This window comes from Euwallacea similis, chromosome 24 (assembly GCF_039881205.1).
Source record: "Euwallacea similis isolate ESF13 chromosome 24, ESF131.1, whole genome shotgun sequence".
Taxonomy (NCBI): domain Eukaryota; kingdom Metazoa; phylum Arthropoda; class Insecta; order Coleoptera; family Curculionidae; genus Euwallacea; species Euwallacea similis.
Window position 1 is genome coordinate 84,574 of NC_089632.1, and position 22,061 is coordinate 106,634.

Genomic DNA, 22,061 nt, shown 5'->3' on the forward strand with positions numbered 1-22,061 from the left:
ATGTCAATCTGTCATTTCCAACTGACGTCACAAATGTCAACAAAACGGTGGCAGTGACAACAGAGAAGTTGCGGTGTTGTGTTGATGAGACAGTTTTCAAAATTTAATTATTCCATAATTATTTATTGTTAAATTGGTGTATATTGCGTGAAAATACTTTGCAAATGGCTATATTAATCTGTGTTAATTAGATTTTGTGTTGTACTAGCGAATTTGTTATTGTATTAACACAATTTTGTCAGGATGGCTGCTCCCCTAACACAAGAACAGGAAAATGTAAGTTGGCAAATTTTCCTTTGTTTTTTAATTGAATTCCATATTTAAAACTTCAAATAAAATATAATATTAGTAATTTTGTGACCATTAAGTATTTCTGAACTATACCTGAATTGGTTTATTTGATTATTCATTCATTTCTCAATGCCTGAAGCTGAACAAATTGATAAAATACCCAGTCCACCCAGTGTTTTGAAACATGAAAAACTGGTTAGCTTAACTGAAATCCAAACAGGGTAGTCTCAGGAAACACAGTCATTAGTTTTCTCATCTAATCTCCTAGTTATCTCTAAACATTACTTTCAAAATGTTAACAGAATAGCTCTACTCATTATAAATATTTGGTTGCTTTGTGATGCATTAACAAACCAGCCAGTTAAATTTAGCAGCCAATCAGGCATACACAGGAAATTGAATAAGAACACTATGCCTTCCCATTATAACATTAATTTTTAAATCATATACTTAGGTTCTTAATTACTATAACATTTGTATAAGTAGGTTCTATGATGCATTATTCTGTAGAAGCTTTCATAGAAACTTGGCCACTTGTCAGAGTTACATTATTATATTAGTATATTACATACATACTCCTTTTGCATTTTAAATTGCTAAACTTTTAATTATTGTGGTTTTGTTACTTGCAGAGAAAATTATTTACCTAACTGTAACAATGATGTTTTATTATAGCTAATAGTTCACTTTAATCTTATTGAGTTCTGAGGTGAGTTCCAACTAAGTGTTTTCTTCTTAGCCCCCTACAACAAGTAATAGATGATTTTTTTTCTCTTGCCTTTCAAAAGTCTCAAAACAAATGAAAAAATTATTTCTTTTGATATTAAAGAATAAATGCTCATAAAAGTGCTGATACAATACATAAAGTAATGTTTTTATGTAAGAAAAACTTTACCGGATGCCCTATTTTCATTATTTTTTGCTTGGAATTTCACTTATTATTTTTAATGAAGATGGAAGGATGCAGTCATTTTAAAGTATGACTACTTTTTTATGGAATAAATGATGATATATACATATTGGTCATGGCATCCTCTGTCCCCTTAATTTTTATTAACTGTACCTAAACTAAAAATTAACTCTATTGCTAGGCAACTAAGGAGTTCATCGAGAGAGTAAACTCAAAGTTCAAAAGGAAATTTGGCACAACTCCAGTCTCCTGGTCGACAGCTCTTAGATTTCTATATGCTAGGAAATTTGATGTAAATCGAGCTGTGGCTCTGTTTGAACAACATGAAGCTACCAGACAAAGAGAAGGCCTAAATAAGTTTGACCCCACAAAAGAACCCCTTCGCACCGAACTGACAACTGGGAAGTTTACAGTTTTGGTAGGTGCTTCTTTAAAAAAAAAATTCCCAACAAATGTTTGTCCCCTATATAAATAACGAACATTGATAGTGTTTGAATTTGACACATATGTGACATTTGACATTTAGCAAATGTCAAATTTATGGTGAATTAAAAATTACAATTTGATGGCTGCTTCACCTCATTCGTGTGTCTAATTCTGTCATTGTCATTGTTCATTGCAGAAGAAAAATATCTGTTTTCCATGATTACGATGAACCAAGATTTTAAATAAATTTGAGCATGGAAATTATAATTGTGTTAAATTTGCTGGTAAATATTGCAAATTGCAGCCTAAACGCGATTTAACCGAAGCCGCCATAGCTGTGTTCACCGCCCATAAGCACGTGCCCGCAATCAGTACCCATCAAACCACGTTACAGGGGGTTGTTTACCAACTAGATGTGGCCTTACAAAATCCGCTGACGCAGAAGAGCGGGATAGTTTTCATTTACGACATGTCAAATTCCAAGTATTCGAATTTCGATTATGATTTGTCGCAGAAGATTTTGACGTTATTGAAGGTAAGTTCAAATATTTATGAATCTTCAAATAAAAATATGCATTTAAAAACTATTCCCTTGACAGTATATTAATACAACATTGATCGGGTGTTTACACCAGTGGCGGAAATATAACTCACACCTGTAGGTACGCCATTGGCTGTAAAGATTCTCTTTAATTTGAAAAAGAGTAAATTTTGTATAATATAAAGATTTTGCACTTAAGTACAATAAAAGAAGGATGCAATAGTTCTTTTCCTAGAAACATGCCCTTACTGCACATCTACGCATTACTATTTTCAGTTTACAAATGCATACGGTAAAGCCATTTTATTGTAAACTCCTAAAAAAAAACTATAAATGAGAGGAATAATGTTTGAAATTGCTGTGTCTAGACATATTCTAATAATTTATTATCGATTAAGTGCTTTAAGAGTTCTCTGTAAATTAAAGAACATACATTAGAAGCCAGTGTTACATTAACTATTTAAACTAAGTTTTTGCATTTAATCCAAGCAAAAGCACTAATGTTCCAGGCAAAGTTAGAATAAATAAAATTGTTCTGTCTTAAAACATTGAATGTAGTATGTAAATAATTGAAACTGCATATTCCGCACTCTAGGCAGTACCGGATATATTATCCTAGGCGTACATGAATTTGATTCGCACCAAAGCCCACATACTCCTAAATCCGCCACTGGTTTACTACTAGTATTCCAATTTCTGTAGAACTTTTTATATGAGGCTTCTCAGCAGTGGCTGTGTTTGCGTGAATGTTTGCAAAATATTGTAGTTTCTGGGCAAAATTTTCTATAGCTAAATTTGCATAGAAAATCATAAATTTAATGTAAACGTTTCGATTACAACTCGGTGTTGTAAATGAATAGCATAACGTCAATTTACAATGGGGAAAACAATAGGTGTCACAGTCGATTTGAATACCCGTGGTACCAGTTTATTAGATATATTTTAGATACGCATTCATACATTATTATGAAAAAATAAATTTAACCAGGTTTCAGCTACCGGGAGCATGGCTAACGTCTCGTGAATAATGCGAAACGAATTCAGCGCCAATTAATAAGTTGCCTTTATTACTAAAGTACCACACAACAACAATAAACAATAGTGGCGGGCCTGCGTGGTTGGCTGGTATGCTCATCTAGATTCCGACTTCATTACGAAAAGTTGAACCGTCCAAATCGCGTGGATAGTGAATACATTAGTCAGTCATAAGTTAAGTATCTTCGGCAAAATAGTGTTTTTTTTTTGCGACGCACAGCCGTCTAGTACCACACATGTGCTCAGAACCTTGGTTATTTATGATTTCGAATTAAATTACGGTATTAGTTGGTGATTGGAAATATACCAGAAGTTTAAGTATGGAGTAGCATTTTCAACAATCTGTCTCTTGTATATAAGTAAGTTCTTCGTATTTTGTTGAATGCTTTTTTTTTAATAATACTTTCTGCTCTCACTATATCTTTTAAATAGTGATGAATAGCTTAAAATATACTCCACGTTTACATCAGCTTCGTATTACGTTTCCCCATCTCCTTAAATGAACTTTTGCGTGGTTGTAGATTTTGGTGTCCAGAGGTAATATATTTACTTTTACTTTTTGTTAACTTTATCCGGAAATGACTTCAGCTGCGAGTACTTCTGACTGCTGCTTTAAATAAATCTTTCCGAACACATATTAAAATAATTTACATAGTAAAGAGAAACAAACATAAATTACACTTTGGATTAATTTAGGATTAACATCTCAGTTTCAGTCTATACCATTCTTTCTTGGTGCTATACTGTAAAATTCGTCTGAAGCAAGCTTTATTGCCACCAATTGACTATAATCTGATACATTTGAAAATGTGACTAATACGATAATTTCACCTCAAAATAATTTTAATTTGAGCTTGTTTCTTTTCGTGCGATTGTTCGAAACTTGGTAAATGATTATCAATTTAAATTATCGCAATTAAAAATTAAAAATTAGATTATCTTTAGATGCTTGCAATGATCGTCACATATGTTATTCTTCCAGACTAATATCACTCTACATAAAAGCAGTTTAAAACTTATTAAACCACTAGTTAAATTTCCTATAAAAAGATGTTTTTACGTGTGTATTAATATACTATTGTTTGATACCTTTTCTATACATAGAATCTTGTCTATATAATTACTGAAGCAGTAACCAATCAAGATGAAATTTCCTGTTCGCGGATCGACGCGCATGACCGCTATGATCATAGAATGACCGCTATGACCGTAGCATGACCGCTACGATCAATGCCCTCCTAATTTTTGTGCGAATGTTGTCAAATATCCAGAAATTAAAGGATTTGCTAGCATTTATTCTTTAAGTTTCCAAAGCTTCAAAGCCTACGTACGAATTTTTAATCCGCAATTTCAACGTGCTGGCCTAATTTGTTACAATTTATTGTTATTCGAGTTATTCATTACCTCCGACATTTTTCGTACGTGGGCTGCACTTTTTTGAGTTAATTATCCCGTACAGTCTTGTCTCGGTTTATCAGCATGAACCTTCGATTAGCAATCTAGGGCATACGTCATAATTATTTAAAATACAATACACGGGTATTTCATTTATATTCGTAATTCTACATTCCCGATCAAATAGTTTTTCTGATCGATCGTCTTAGTGTTCACGTTTTTTATTCGATGACTAAGTTACTGATCGGCTGTTTATTTAGTAGAGGTCAAGTATGTGGTATAGTTGAATTGACCTTTAGATCGGTTACTTTAGGTTTAGTTTAGTGTTCTGTGGCCAAACTGTAACTGATCGTTAACTGCAGGTTGTAAAATTTTAGAAAATTATCCTTCCTAATTTTTATTTTCAATCCAAGGCGCGTACAACTGCTTCCTAATTAGAAATTTTAATTATTAATACCCATCTTCGACACGCACTTCACTTCCTCTACGTTTCCTTTCAGGGTATAACGTATTTCAATAATGTGTATCGTGATTCAACAATTGGTCGGCCGAAGGTAACCTTAAAATCCACATTCGTAAATGGGCTGCCACTGAAAGCAATGGCGTTGCTTTAGATGGTTATATAGGCCTTCGTATATATTTAATGCTCTAATGGAAACGTTTTTGTGTGTTTTAATTTAAAAAAGAAAACACCAGTGTGGGTGAATTACCTATTATGTGCCCATTGTTATGCGTTGCGTATTAAAGTAAAAAGCAGGCATTTGAATAATCACGGAAAAGCATTTGATTGGATCTCTGGTTTAGCTACTATTTTTGCTTTTGTCGGACAAAGTCGTAGAAAAAGTAAAAGTTTCAGGTGTTGAAAATGCTAATTGTGTTCATTCAGCTGTTTGCTTAAAGTAGCGTTAATTCGTGGTCTTATAGGATAGACTGTGAGGATGTAATTATACACACGAGTTTAGTTAAATTGAAATATTGCGAATTCAGAAGGTATATTTACACAAGATATTTGCTCGGATATATGGTATTATGAAAATTCTCCTTGACACCTTCGAATGTACGATTTACCGGTCAAACGAAATATTTTTTTTTAATAGTTTACATTCCTAAGTCATATACTTACACGCCGAATTCCCCTAAAGTAAATTGACACACACCTGCATTGAACATTTTTTATATCCGGCAACGCTGAAAACACAGCTGCAACCCCTTAAAACGTTTCGAATTAACCCTCCTCCCTTGCCGCCAGGCGTCGCAGCTGCCGTCGCGACGCCATTCTTCCGGCGCATGCGACGCATCGCCAATCGGGACGCCTAGCGTCATCGGCATCGATTTAGTTTATCCGCAACTTGCGAAACTGTTGCGTACGATTCTCAGATATTAATCTTTCATCCGTGGACTCAACTTTAATTGAGACATTATCCACGCTAGTTCCTTCTTGATATAGTGATTGATTTCATAATACGAAGTTCTAATGTGCAGGTGAGCCGGTTTCTGCCTAAGCAATTACGTAATATTTGGATTGGATCATATTTCGAAATTTCTTTGTTTTCGGTTTCGTGACCTATTAATTTATTACTAAAATTGCTGAGATTGTTGCCAAAATCACCTGGAATTTGTGGTAAGTGGAGATAGGAACAGTGGGGTCGCTTGGAGCTTGCAAGTAGTGCACTGTAGATATTTATTTAATGTATTTTAATACTGGGTCACATTTGGAGAGGTGTTGTGTGTAGCCACCAATTCTTGGAATATCCACATTAGTGTTCAGATTGGGTGTAGTAGTGCTATTCTTGGTAAGAGTATAAAAAAAACAAAACTAAAGTGGAGAAATAATTTTCTTGGTATATGAAAGTGAGTAAAACACAAGTAGCAAATTCAAACACTCGATGTTCCCAATAACGTAAAAAAAAGGATTATATAAATGGTAGATGCAAGAGGAAAAGCGAGCAGGAAAGAAGTTCCTATTAACTTTAATCTCTAATCGCTTCATTTCTGAAATATGGGATGTTTAAAAACGGTCATACCAATTTCATTAAAATGTTTATTATTTATTAACAATGGACTGTACTTGACATATCAGGGTGCATCCAGAAATACTCGGAACCTGCCCATAGGATAGGTCAGTTGAAATTTGCTAGAAAAATAATATCGCATAAGAAATGTTTACAATTTTCATAATCATTTCGAGTAAAGCAATCAAAAATACAAACTGAAGACCTATAGATGAGCTGCTAGAGCTCTTTCTCGCTCCCCAATTCCCCTTTTGTTACTTCATATGAATCCCATCCTCCTTCGTGAAACTATCCGTCTTTTTAATGAAGAAGAGTACCTTATCTGTTTCGAGATTCATATATTCTTCCCGAAGAAGAAACATAATGCTAAAAATCCTGTGTCTAACATATGCCCACACGTCTACAAAGTAGTGTAAGGATTTCTTTTCCTCTCTGCTGTGTTTGCAGAGTGGGCTGTTCTTCATTCCATTGGGGACATCTCTTTAGTTATCATGATCCCTTGGATGTACCTGGGTTGGATGAAATATTCTTGACTTGTCTACATCCGCTTACTATTCCCAGATGGTGTTTATGCCTGTGTTCACTGTGTGGCAAACGTATCATTTGCTAACTCCTTGACGTGATTCAGATCTGTTAAAGCATGATACCGAACCCTGCAAGCCGACTAAATCATCAGCCCGTTCGTTTCTGCCAGTAGATTAAAATCTTCTCTGTTTCTTGTCTGACTAGCCACACAAAAGGGACACCACCTCAGGTATAGCAAAAACCTCGATCTGTAAGGCCATGATATAATCTCCTAAGCGAAAGAATCGCTCCTCCCGCGATCAGTCCTGTTCCTCATGATAGTGTGTCGATCACTCATGAGCCACATATAGCAAGTTCGACTTTTTTTCTTAAGAATTGAGGCAAGTATTTTACTGAACAGATGCTGCACAAAACTATATTTCTGTTATACATTTTTTTCAGTAACTTCAAAAACATACATCATGTGTGTGAAACCAATTTGGCTCATATAAGATTTTGTTCTTATTTCTCCAGATAAATTCTGGATATTCTATGAAAGAGAAAAATATAATGCAGGAAGCCTTAAAAAATTTTGAATTTATTCTCCAACACAATTATGCAATTTTTCCTACTTTTCCATCTTACATGATTAAATTATTTTTATTCAATATAAAAAATGCACATATCCGGAAATCTGTAATGTGCAAGGCGCCTCCTTTAAATGCTAACACTACTACTATGAGTTTTGATAAGATCTAAAAGTATAAACAAACTTTCTTGACTTTTTTTCCCCAATTTTGCATATTGATAGGTGATCTTGGATGGAACTTGGGATATATTTCTTTATTTTCTAGACACAAGTTTTGGGACGTTTTGCTTATTTTTGTGTATTAAGGCAGACAAATAACTGAAACCACGTTTTAATAGCCGTTTTTAAACGGATTTATGTTATACCGTTTTTTTTACAAAACTCAAATTCCTCCATTAATTGTTTACACCTATTGAACTATTTTCTCCCATTTAAATGGGAATAAAGGATCAAATATTGAAACTTTTTAATGACATGTAAATTAAAAATGAATAAAATTAAAAATTTTTTATATTAATTTAATTATGTTAAAGTAGAAGGAGCACTATAACTACTTTTCCATTTCCATAAATACCTGAAAATCCAGTTAACATTTTGTAAATCAATTTGCACTATTTAAGTTCCTCTCTATGTAATTTTTCTATTGTTTGATTCTCAATTCCTATTTTAGGCTCTGTGTTATAAGAGTCTTCTTGAGCTTTGCAATGCTTCCAAATAAATGTTTACATTTCTGACGACTCAATTATGAACAATTGCATGGAGAACTGCCGCTAACTACGACCAGGAATTGCCAATTTGAGACCTTGAGCCTAATTATTGCCATCCTTTTTTTCATTTAATCGCCGTTTTATAGCCACCATTTTTTTACGAATTTCGCCATTTGCCGTTGATAAGACGAAATTAGCCTCTAAAGTTTTAGCCAGGGTTCGCGGAAATTACTGTACTCAAATTTTTTCACACTCTCAGTTGACGTACTTACATTGGTTACACCTATCAAAACCTATTCATTTTAGCCGTTTTTCATTTCACTTCTCCATGCCAAAAGCCATGCAACTTATTTTTAGATTTGTTTCTTAAGCTATTTCGGTTCGATTTATACTGCGAACTTTGCAGCTTCGAAGTTGAAAATAAGGTTAATAAGTAGACGTAATAATTATGTGATTTAATGGATCCTTCGTATTACATTTAGAAATAACGAAACCACGTTCAAACTCGGAGGAAAAAATTGTATTATGTTCTTTGGTCCCGTGGATTTCTTCTACCAAAGATGAGTGGGTTAAGAAACCTCATAATAGTCTTATCTTAATTAAAAATTGCTGATTTCTATGAAAAGTTATTAGGTGACGCCTGGTTTTATGTATAAAATTCTATGGATTTCCTTCTACAGAAAATCCAATTGGTTTACCGTAATCATAGTCTTGCCCTAAGTAAAAATTCGCCAATTTCTATTTGATAATATCTATTGGTTTTAAACCTCCTGCTTAAGACAAATTGGTGATTATGATAAGACTATGATCAGAATAGTTCAACTTCCACGTAATTTTGGCAAAAAATTAAAAGTAATAATTTGTCGATTTCTGCGAGAAGTTTCAGAAAATATTCGGTGGTTTTGCACGTACATTTTTTTAGATCTCTTCTTAATCAAGACAAATTTGTTATGGCAATGTCAATATAGTCTCATCCTTAACTAACTTCAACCCAATCTCGTCTTAAGTAAAAAACAATTAATTTCTGTGAAAAGTTATCAGATAATCTTCACTGATTTTATGTGTAACACTCCGCCTCGTATGTATAGAATATACTATATCCTGCTGAAAACAAATTGACACTTAAGTCCAACCTCGATATCTTTTTATCTTAAGTAAACATTTTTGTGGGAAATTATCATGAAATCTCTGCGGGCAATACGTAAAATTTAATCGCACCTCAAAAATCAAAAACTATAGAAAATCTCCCCCAGATTTAACAAAATAAAAAATAATTTTACATTTCCCAATTTTTATATGAAAGTACCGAAAATCCGATATCTTTGGCTTTTATGTTAAAGACCATCATTAAAATTTTACTCAAGAACCGAACACATAAATTTGTGATTTATGCCCTGGTTTAACCAGTGATTTGTATAATTCCACAGTAACGTCAAGTTATTAATGTGTAATTAACTTTATCATGTAGATCTAGCTTTATGGGAACAGCCAAAAATGACCATTGTTTCAAGTTGCATGTCAACGTTTCTATGGAAATTAAATATCCTGCAATCAAAATTTTTGGACATTAAATTTCTAACATCGTTTTCTTTTTCTTTTTCTCACATCATGATGTCATTCACATATCTATCAGATAGGAAGAATGGTTTATCCGCTTCTATTCCGCTGAGCATATTGTTCGGTAAACCTATATTTTAGATAGTAAGTAGATGACAGGATTTTGGTTTTACTTAAGTGTATCTACACCATTTACGAATTAATCCAAATTGGAGTTCATTATAATGCTATAGCTTATATTCAAATTCATCTAACTCATCAACAAATCATGTTATTCCTAGGGCGGTTATCCAGCGAAGCTGAAGAAGGTGCTGATAGTAACAGCTCCCTTGTGGTTCAAAGCTCCCTTCAAGATCTTACGCCTCTTCGTACGAGAAAAGCTTCGCGAGCGAGTTTACACGGTGTCTGCCGCCCAGCTGCAAGCTCACATTCCTCGCGAGTCGTTGCCCGCCTCGTTGGGCGGGTCACTCGTCCTGGATCACGATGGGTGGCTGGAACAGTGCCTTTCCTCCATGAGTGCAACTAGAGGGACGTCGCCTTTGCCACTTTATAGTAAGTGGCAATAAGCCCGTAATTTTCTTGGTAAAATTTCTTCGATGCCTTATTCTTAGAAAAAATTATCAGGGTACTCTTTTATACAGTAGTATACAGTGATAACCATATTTAAATGTAAGATCTTGCGATTCCTTAAGATTGTGGTAAACGTTTGCATTGGGTACTTTATGAAGACTTTCAGGTAATTCAAACTTTAAAATTTAATTATGCAAATGTAATATATATCAATGATAAGTAAAGCCTTTATCAAGTTCATACGAGATATGCTCAATCAACAATTTCAAACGAGGGTTATTAATAAAATTTTAATAAGAAATGTATCATATAAATATCTGCATGACATGTGTTATATCAGGTTTAGAAGGACTTATAAGGAATATTCGTCAACAACATACTTTCTAAGAGCTCTTTAAAATATTGTTCCATCGCTTCCTAAACTATGTTGAAATTTTCAATTCCTGTAACTTATACATAAAATACCCTAATTAATTAAACTGTTAATTAGGATATTCTTCAAAAATGTGTAGTTTTGTATCTTAAACCTAGCAATTCTTCCCCTTTTGTTGATCACCAGTGCTATAATAAAGCAAAATATTATTGATTTACACATAATTAAAAATCAAACTTTTTTTGAAATTTTGGACTACTTAAATGATGATCTCAGACGCAGTAGACTTGATATAACAATCAGTAAAAATCGCTCAGTGTCGAAAAAAAGCCTTCACAAGCTCTAACATGAATTTTATGCTACAATAATAGTTGTTGAATTATTTCATTTATTGAGGCGCTTTAACCTCGAGTCGCGCCAATAAAGTCCCATCAACACATATAAAATGCTCTTGGTTTTCCACGAAAATATGGATTTCATGTAGTTTTATTACTCATTGGTATTGTAACATAAATCTCAAAATAGCAGTGATGGCGCTTACCCCAAAACTCATATCCTGTGTCACCTTTATTTTTTAAATTTATTTTATTGTTTCCTCATGAAACCCGAGATCTCTCATTGACATTGAAAAAACGTAATTACTAATGAAGAGTAAGTATGCAAGTATGCAGTGAATCATGCACAAATTAGTCGTGCCACTTAAGCGATTTGAAAGTACTGTAATGATTATTTGTGTCTATTTCGCTATGTTTCATCATTTATAAAACAGGAATTTTGTGTTATTTTCGAAGTAGTATACCGGAAATGTGTGTATTGGGATTCGACAGATGAGAAACCACCTTTTCCCAAAAAGCGTATGAACGCCGTTTGCAATAGTTATTTATCTCTTATTTCACTATATTTCATCATACCTAAAACAGTAATGGTTGGTGTTTTTTCGTGTTAATAATAATTGTTCCCCATAGATGATAAAACGCCTTCGCCTCAAAAGTGTCTGAACGCAGCCTCTGACATCGACATTCCCGGAGGAGCGCCTGCAGACACGTGGTCTTCAGAGGAGGGCAACCTGAACCCCCCGTCTAGCGCCTCGAGTGGTTTTAGTGATGACGACTCTTTGCATGGCGACGGGGCTGCGGTGACCATGGTCCAGTTGGTCGACTTCGTCAGACATCGAGGGCGGTAAGTCTGCTTTTGTTATTTTTATTCAATTTGTGTCCAAAATATTAGTTCAATGGAGGTTTTGTTAACTTGGATTAACAGAAACATAAAACAGACAGAACACATTTTTGCAAACAGTACCTAGGTTCTCTAATAATTGTAAAAATCTTTTATGATTCCAAAATTCCTCGAGGAATGATCAAAAAGTGATTCAGAGACCAAAATATCCAAGTAAATCCAATCGAATCGCTTACTGACAGCTAAATATCAAAATTTATTTTAAAGAATAGTTGTTTGGCCACAATCAACAGCTCTCTGTGAAAGAGTAGTGAAATATACGGGTTTTCTCAACAATTATGGCTATTAAGAGTTCAATGCTAAACACCAACAAAAATTACGTTGTTACTTAAAAATTCTACAGAGTTTCACATGTAATTTAAAGGTATTTAAACATTTTTTATACACATTAACAAACATTGCGAAATAAATCAAAGTTAAATAACTTTGAATAGTGTAATTGAAATGTATAATGTCTAGCAAAACATGATAAAATGTGCACAACCGCTTTCTCTAATCGCATATTGCACATTCTTTTACATGTTGAGCTAGTACTTATTTAAAACTTTAAACGGCTTATTCAAATAGCTTAAGGTCTCATGCTTTTGTATTCTCATTATTATTTCTATATAGAAGATATATCGTGTCATTAATAGCTGAATAGCATTAATAGCTGAAAATTATTTATAATGAACTTGGTTTATATTTACAAAATGTAAATAATATATTTTACATAAGAAAGTGATCATTGATTTAATTTTAATAGTTAGAAATATCTTGTAATGGCAGATAAATTAATTCTTTCATCAAATCTCTTAAGTCTGGAGGTGAGAATCTAATTACTTGATTACACCATTGGATCCTTGATGATTTTATTATAGACCTTGGAAACTGAGTGCGATATCAATGGGTCACACCTGGTGTGTGCCTTTTATTTGATGTAATACCCTCATTGGGTGTGTAATATTTGTTAAAATTTATCTGTTAAGATTAAATAAGTACATAGGGAATACTTTTCTATGTTTCTAGTCTAATCTGAAAAGGAAGAAAACCAAATATTTGTAAAATATTATAGACATTAATAGTAAATAATATAATGAGGATAGGAAAAAATGTTATTACGCTTGAATGTAAAACTATTTCAACAGAAGTGTAATAGCATTAGAACAGTAATTTTCTACAACTTTTTCGACAAGAGTGCGGTAAAGTTGATTTCCACCCGGTTAATCCAACATTACAAGACTTGCTTTTATAGTGTCGTTACTAAACAATCTTGCCGAACTCTAGAGATCCATAGTTTGAAAAATTACACTCGTTTTCACTACTATCCTTTTAGTTAAATTAAATATTTTTCCATTACTGTGAACATAATGGTTACTAGTTTTAACTTAAAGATAATTTGAATTATATATACTTTTTTGTATGAAAATAGTCAAATATTCATAAAAAATAAATTGCAAATGCATTTGACACTGGAAGGTTTTGATAAATACTTAATTACGTTCAACTGCTTCACAGTTACACAAATTTCATTCGCCATATTTTCAAGAAAAATTATTTGTTTTGACTGAAAATAATTTTTTTGTAAATTTAGTGATAGTATGAAATAAAATAATATATAATACACGTCAATTAAGTATTGTTAAAATATTTATTAACATTTTTTAACACCATAATTGGTTTAAGATGTTTGCAACAATAGTAAAAACCGTGTACTGTAATAAGTCACCTGCTGGACTTGTAACGCAAACAACAATTATTTCATACTGTCCGGAAAGATCTACTTGCCTTGTGCTGCAATTTATTGATTTGCGGCCGGTGAATATAATACATTACAATACCTAACACTGTAATGTTAATGCAAAGCAATTTTACCGGTATCTTATTCGAGATGCGTTGTTTGACAAATTCCAGTCATTTCCACAGCTACTGACTTGAAAAAAAAACTACGAAATATGCAAACTCTAATGAAATCTATGGCTGATGTTGAAAAAGACACTGTATAATAATTGTTATGGTTTCTAGGGCTGGCCTTATACAAGAGTACGCTGAAATCCGATCTAGGCCGCCGGAAGGGACGTTCAACGTAGCCAAATCGCGAAACAACCTGCCCAAGAATCGGTACACCGACGTGCTATGCTACGACCATAGCAGAGTGATTTTGTCCGAAATCGATTGTGATAGAGATAGTGATTACATCCATGCGAATTTCGTTGATGGGTACAAACAGAAGAATGCTTTTATTAACACGCAAGGTAGGTATCTTGATGCGATTCGCGACCATGCAAACTTGATACAATAAACAATCTATACAAGTCACGTTCTATCCTGATTCTCCCTCTTCTTTCTACGAATTACGTAAGTTTAATCTGCTTTTTTCTCTTAGGGCCGTTAGCCAAGACCACCCCGGACTTCTGGCGGATGATCTGGGAACAGCATACTTTAGTAATAGTTATGACCACCAGAGTAATGGAGAGAAGCCGACCGAAATGTCACCAGTATTGGGAAAGCGAGGAAGGAGGCGAGGCGACTTACGGTAACTTTACAGTGAGAACCGTGGCCGTGGAAACCGATCCTAATTACGTCGTTACCACTATTAGCCTGACCAACAAGAAGGTAAGTTAGTCTTAAAGTTTCATGTTTGTTTGCTTCTACATTATAGTGATTTAATGTTTTTTATTTTATTTTTATTTTATTTTTATTTTTGATTTCTTTTTAAATCAATACTAAATCAGAGAAAACTTAGAAGTATCAATGCAATTTATTATTATTATTCCTTTAAGGGTCAACAAATACTGATCAATATATTTTGTTTTCTGTGGGAAAAATGTTGCAGATAAAATTATCTATGTTAGCTGTGTCCTTTAATTTTTTTCCTTTATAGACAGATGAAACAAGAGAAATATCTCACTGGCAATTTACATCATGGCCGGACTATGGCGTGCCTTCATCGGCCAAAGCCATGTTGGAATTCTTAGAAAGAGTACGAAGAAAACAGGCAAGCATGGTCAGCGCGCTGGAAGATACATGGGCAGGACACCCTAGAGGGCCGCCCATTGTAGTCCATTGTAGTGCGGGAATAGGACGAACTGGTGAGTAAATAGTTGTTTTTACAATCGGCTGGAAAAACTACTGTTTTAGGTAACAAGCAGATTTATGCGAAACTAGCGTAGCGATTTTTATAAAAGATTGCAACACTTTGTATCTTTAAAGTTAAACAAATCTGAAAACAAAAATCTTAAACCTGAATTAGTCCTTCAAAAATTAAATGTTTTCTTTTTAACATAACATTTCACAGAACAACAAATCTCAAAGGAAAATAAAGATAAAGTTGAATGAGATACAGGCTGGTCATATTACGGAGTTTCAAGAATCGTTCGCATAAAACTATTAATTTCCTAAATGGTTACATAAACAGCTATTTTTATCATAAGTTGATTCTTCAGATGAAAAAGACATTTTTTAGTAGAGAAAAAATCTTTTAAAGAAAAATTACTACGGGGAATTTAAACAAATCTTCAAAACGCTACAAACAATCATTTACAGATGAAATATCTGTAAGTCAATTTTAAAACTAAAATAGTTACAACATGCATATAGTAAACAAAAGTTATTTCAAAATACCCTTGAGAAATTTTTAAAATACCCTTTACAGCTTCGTGTGACTAAATTATCGTGACGGTTGATTGATATCTCTGCCGATATTTGACCTCCCTTATGAAAAATTGGCTAGATAAAATTCTTTTTCAGGTACATTCTGCACATTAGACATCTGCATATCGAGGCTGGAAGACGTCGGCTCAGCTGATATACGGGGCGTCGTCGAAAAAATCCGATCGCAAAGAGCTTACTCCATCCAAATGCCAGATCAGTACATATTCTGCCACCTGGCACTCATCGAATATGCTCTTATGAAGGGGTACCTGCAGTCGGTCGACCTAGCCGGGTTCGATCAGCCCGTCGACGACGAATCTGATTAGTTAGGCTTTTTCAATTGCAAAGTAACTAATAAGGGTAACAAATATGTATAATATGGGTGTTCTTGGAGGCAGTTGATGAACGGTAAGTTCTTCAAGTCAATCTCCCTTGAGGCACAGGCATTTTGAAGCGGTTTGAGTGTTGGATTTTATGACATTATCCGTCCGAAGTGAATCGAAAGACGCATAACAACGTGTTACAAAAAAAGTAGCCCAAGCCTATTAACTACGGATTTCTGCTTAAACAAAAATGATAATTCCATTTTTCATTTTAAGACCCCTATTGCAATATATTTATGGTTACTAGGTTGGCTCACTTTATGTAACACCCTGTATAAACGCAATAGGGTATTCCGAGATGCTCTCAAAGTGTTAATTACATTGCTCCAGCTAGAATTTGAGTATCTTTAGATAATTAACATTTTGTCACCTTCCTAGAATACCCCTCTTATTCGAATGTAGAATATGACTTTGTGATAATATATATTTTTAACGTAGAAAGAAATGAGAAGGTTGAAATAGCTTGACAGGGTTAGTAAAGTTTGAAAACGACTTAATATCTCGAAAACATTCGATTGGAAATTCATGAAATTCGTCATAGTGTGAAATCTATTTTTGTTCTATAATGTAGAAGCCGCTGGCAAGTTTGACGAGAGGGACAAAGAGAGCATCGTCTCAAGTCTCATTATCAGTTTCCTGTGTTGTATTGAGAATTTTAACTACCGATTAAGGTGTTGCGAAACATAGACAAACCTAGAAATGCCAGCAACAATCACAACCTTAACATTTGAATCTAAAAACCGTTGAGAGAACCATTGTTAAAATTGTCGGTTTTTGTTTTTTGTAGAAGAGAATTTTCTGTGTAGAATCGCTAATCTCATGCGAATCACTGAAGATTAATTTTTTTGCTGTTTTCCCATATTACGTCTTAATAATTGCATCTGATTTACAGTTACGTGCAAAAGTTTCGGGCCAAAGATGATTATATAAGTGTATATATAACATATAACACCAAAATTAGGAAAATGATATCTAGTAACATGATCTCCGTTAATAAATAACATAGAAATTTATTAAAAATAGTCAAAACAAAACATAAAAAAGTAAATATGTTGCCTTATTCAAAATTATTAGACCAAATAAATTCAATCAATAAATACACGGTACAGCATATTTTATAATGAACTTTACAAATTACAAATCTATTATTTATTTAGTACTCTCTAGCCATTCCTTTAGAATTGATTATTGCGGCATACTGATGTGGCATAGACTCGAATAACTTTTGTATTATTTCTTTTCTAATATTGTGCAATGCTTCTTACACTTTTTCTCAAAGATCATTCTTATTAGAGCAATTTACAGTTTGCACATTCAATTTAGCTCCCGCCATAAATGCTCAATAGAGTTCAAATCAAGAAACTGACTTGGCCACTATAGGGCATATAGTTTATTGATACTAAACCAATTTTGTACTAGCCGAGACCGATGTTTCGGATCGTTCTCTTGCTGGAAAATCCATTCTCGCAACATATTTTAATGGTCAAAAGAAAGCATGTACGTTATTAAAGTATCTTTATACATGACAGCGTTCATATTGACTTCAATTTTAACAATGGGCTACATACCTTGCCACGAAAACGCACCCCAAAGCGTAATGTTACCACCACCATGTTTAGCATTCGATATCTGATACCTAGAATCATATCTAACACTTTCTTGTCGTTGTCCGTAACATCTCCTATCAGTTTGAAACAAATGTATATTTATTTCGTCGGACCGAAGTACTTTTTTCAAATCTTCTATACCCCAGTGCTAATATTCTTTTGCAAACTCCATTCTTGCCTTTTTATATTTTACACTAAACAGTGATTTTCTAGTATCCACTTGCCCAACAAATTCCATTTCCTTCAATCGACCGAAAATAGCGCTACGACTGATGTTTGCAAGATTTTTATCCTGTAATACCCGAGGTATTAGCACAACATTGTTTTTCGGATCCGTCATTGCTTTCCTTTTTATCAGGCTATCGGTACGACTAGTAGTTTTTCACGACCTTCCTGAAGAGTGCTTGTCTTCTAAACTCTTTGTGATTTTCTATTTTTTAATAATATTATTAACAGATGTCTTTCTCATCGATAATAATGAAAGAGTATCATATACACTTTCTCCTTCTCCATGTAACTTTATAACACATTGACGTGTTTCTAGTTGAATACGTTCCGGCATCTTAACAATATAGAATTCACTCCACTACTTACTTGTCACTGAACTGTCAATAATTGTTTCAATATTTTCTCAAAAGGAAACATAAAACCATTCTAAGAATGTGAACCGATGCTTTTGAAGAGAGCAGAATGTTTACTTTTTTATATTTTGTTTTGATTATTTTCAATAAACTTTTAAGTTATTTATTGTGCAAATACATTTAACCCTACTTCGAATACCTAAAGTTTATAACACAAACGGATATTATGTGTCCAGTAGACATATACCATTTACAATGGGAAATAAAGAACGTATACTTTTAACTTCAAAAAAACTTTAATAAGCATTAATAATTTAACTTTTTATTGCATTTGGAACAAAAACATTGAACAAATGAGTGTTCGTTACATATATTTTTTTTTACTGTTTGAACAAAATTGTTATTGGAGTCTTGATGTCTTAAAGGGACAAATGTGACATTACATACACCTCTAATAGGTGTTAATTTATCTGTTTTCCTCCTTTCACTTCTCGTTTTTTTGTCATCAAATGTAATAAATCTCAACAGTTTTTTGAATCTACATAATCCCATGGTAGCTCTGAAGATAGGTGGTCTATATACAGAGCTCCACACAACTTTGTAGCTTGTACTATTTTGTTTTAAACGATCAGCTGTTATAAGGAGACCAAAAAAGGCTTGCATTTCAATAAAATCACAATCTTTCCATTTTATTTTAGAATTAGCTCCACTTACACGTTGGACTTCTATGTTCGTATATTTCACAATATCTCCTATAATTTGGTTGTCCCAAAAAAGTGAAAAGGTAACTTTTCACTTTTGTGAACACTTCAGTTGGTTCTTCTACTACTTTTATTGCGAGTAGAACAACTTTATTGATTGAGCCTTTTATTATGTTTCTTGACCTAACACGACCTGTTGATGAAGGAACGCTATTCCAGATCATCCTATTTTTACAAAGAAATTGCTCAGGAATTAAACCACCTACTTCGGCAAAGTTATCGTTATTACTTTAAACGTCATCTACCTCGGAGGCAATACTTTCATGAACAAATACTTCGAAGCTCGTATCGTCAGTGTCGCTTCCATCATCTTGATTTTCATTATCAGTTTTGATATCGGATAAATTCTCGACTATATCTCGCAGCTCTTTATAGGTTAAAACGCGTTTTTGACTTGTATTAATTTTATCTGAGAAAAAAGAACAGCAAAATAACAGTTCACATTTTTACCACAAACATTACTTACCTGGCAATAACAATATAATTTGAACACGTATCTAACAAAACACCAGAATCCAAGCAACCGTCCAATAATTAAGCGAATAGTTCACGCACTAAACAAAAGTACTACAGAAAAGTGGTTCAAGTTTATCATACAACGACAAGACAAGAGTAGACCCGACCGCCGCTGATGTATTTTGTTTCTTTCGATGTCACGTGAACATTTCAGCCTGTATTTTTTAGACACGCTGTATCTGTCTGTGTAACTATTTCATGTTTTTTTTATTACTCATTTCTTAAAAATGCTCAATATTATCCCATGACACCTAAGTAATAATCAGAAGTAACAAATACCTAAAAGGTAAATAAATAGAAAACAATGGTTTCAAATTTATTTAAAAGTTTAGTTGTAAATGTGTCCAACGGACACCAGATATACGGAGTAAGGTTAACGGGGTTCATATTACTACATATCACTTTCCTAATTTTCGAATTAAATGTTATTTATTTATAAAATCATCTTTAACCGGAAAGTTTTGCATACAACTGTATATGCAATATTCAAGCCGCTTGTGAATGTCCGAGCATTTAAAAAATCCACAAAGGAATACAATAGTAATTATTTTGTGAGGCAGGTTTCGATAAGTAGTAAATAAGAAGAAAGATTTATTTTAACTTTGTTATGGATTTTCAGTGAAAATAACAATAATTTCTGTAATGATTGATTTATTAAGGGAAAAAATTAATGTTTGTTGCTCGAAACATGAATAGAATAACGGAGTCATAAAAATATTTTTAGTAAAATCTTCATATATCTTTTCCGAAATTCCTCCTTATTGATATCACGATTTGAAGGAGGTAAGAAAAGGTAACACAGCGCTTTATTATCAGTCAGAGGGGGAAATACCTGTTAATTAATTATCAATATCGCATTAGTCTTAAAATATGACATTGCCAGAAGGAAAAATGCTGTCGCAGAATAATAAGAATAAGGAAATCAAATGGAGTTTTTTTTCCGAAATCTAGATTGGGATTTATAAGTATTTTAAAGAGTTTTTTTTACTTATGTTTTCACAGAGTTTTCAACATTTAGTTTTTTATATTAGAATTATACAGGGTGATCCACCTAGGCGGGATAGCATATCTCTTTTACTATTAGAGATAGAACAAAAACTTAAATTGCAAGAGATGTAATGATAGATACTATATTGTGGGGCCTATTCAAAATTACACTAAAATTGACTTGAGACAAACTCTCATATTCTAAACATGGGACAATCTCACTTACGTGGAACACCATATAATTTCTCTAGAAAATTTTGGGTTTCTTTTTTATATTTTGTAGTCATGAAGAATATGTTTCTTGAGTAAATATTTTGGGGGGGTTTATTCCTATAGAATGGTCCTCTACATTTAATTTTAGTTTCTAATATCCAAGAGTTGATAATATTAGTAATGTCAATGTTTAGCAACAATTAAATTAACGAACGGAAGTAAATATCACGGTGGGAACAAAAACGATAGGTATCATGATAATAAAATAATTAAATTATACTAATAATTAGGCGAAATAAATATTAATTTCAAAGTGCATTCTGTCCTTCCAAAATGCTAAATTCCAACAAATAACTTTTTATTCTTAATGTCTAATCAATATTATCAATTTGCTTTTTATTAGAATCTTAAATTTCCTTATTTTCTATTAGATATTGACAATAATGACACACATTGAGTGAAAGCTTTCCTTACAGTAAGGTTTTTTAATATTTGAAATCTTAATTATCATCATTATTGTATATTTTATTATAATTTTTTATTCATCGAAAGTCCAAAATGGACACTCGAAAACTTGCTCTATATACTGGGTGTTTCATACTGTTTGTTCGTAATAAACTATATACCTATTTGTGTCTCTGTAATTACTGTATAGATTTAAATTAATGTAACAATAATATTACAAAATAATATCTGTCTTGGACCTGATTTAATGTAATAACGTAAATTTAAACAAATAAGATATTTACCTAAAGACTGTCCACTTTTGCAAATGTCCCTTTTAATTATGTGTTGTATTATGTAATAATTTTTAAGGTATAATCAATTATTATCTTTTTCACTTTTATCGTTGTGCGTTCCGTCTGCAGGACTTTTAATTTTGGAAATCGGATTTCTTTTGCGAATTATGTGATTCTTATTTATTTATGACAAAATGTTTTGAATGTATATATTGTGATTTATTTCTTAATATACAGATGCTTTTTAATTTGCTAAAGTATTTAATTATTCCAAAAAATTTCTCAGAATTGAAACACAACATAAAATCCTTACACTAAATAAGGTTATATTTGAGTTGCAGTGTTGTTTGCTATAAGCCATGTTGCCAGTTCTAATTCCAAACTTGTTGAACTTGTGAGAGGTCACAATTAACTCTATCACTAGAACCAGGGACATTCCGTCCTTGTCATATAGACACGTTCTGATAAAGAAAGTACAAGTTCGTTGGTTATGT

At 33.0% G+C, this 22,061-nt stretch overlaps 1 protein-coding gene across 1 annotated transcript; it reads left to right on the forward strand.

Annotated features, from left to right (window-relative positions):
• Nucleotides 1–29: 29 nt before the first annotated feature.
• Nucleotides 30–21,815, forward strand: Ptpmeg2 (Protein tyrosine phosphatase Meg2). Its single transcript, XM_066401989.1, has 10 exons — nucleotides 30–276; nucleotides 1,383–1,619; nucleotides 1,932–2,162; nucleotides 10,249–10,519; nucleotides 11,876–12,089; nucleotides 14,151–14,380; nucleotides 14,512–14,741; nucleotides 15,010–15,217; nucleotides 15,876–20,742; nucleotides 21,006–21,815. Exons 1-9 carry the CDS (start codon nucleotides 244–246, stop codon nucleotides 16,103–16,105), a joined length of 1,884 nt encoding a protein of 627 aa, XP_066258086.1. The 5' UTR covers nucleotides 30–243; the 3' UTR covers nucleotides 16,106–20,742; nucleotides 21,006–21,815.
• The last annotated feature ends 246 nt before the right edge of the window (nucleotides 21,816–22,061 follow it).

Coding starts and splice junctions, on each gene's coding strand:
- Ptpmeg2 (XM_066401989.1), top strand. CDS start 244: ATGGCTGCTCCCCTAACACAAGAACAGGAAAAT. Junction 2,163..10,248: donor AGATTTTGACGTTATTGAAG/GTAAGTTCAAAT, acceptor TGTTATTCCTAG/GGCGGTTATCCAGCGAAGCT. Junction 14,742..15,009: donor TTAGCCTGACCAACAAGAAG/GTAAGTTAGTCT, acceptor TTTCCTTTATAG/ACAGATGAAACAAGAGAAAT.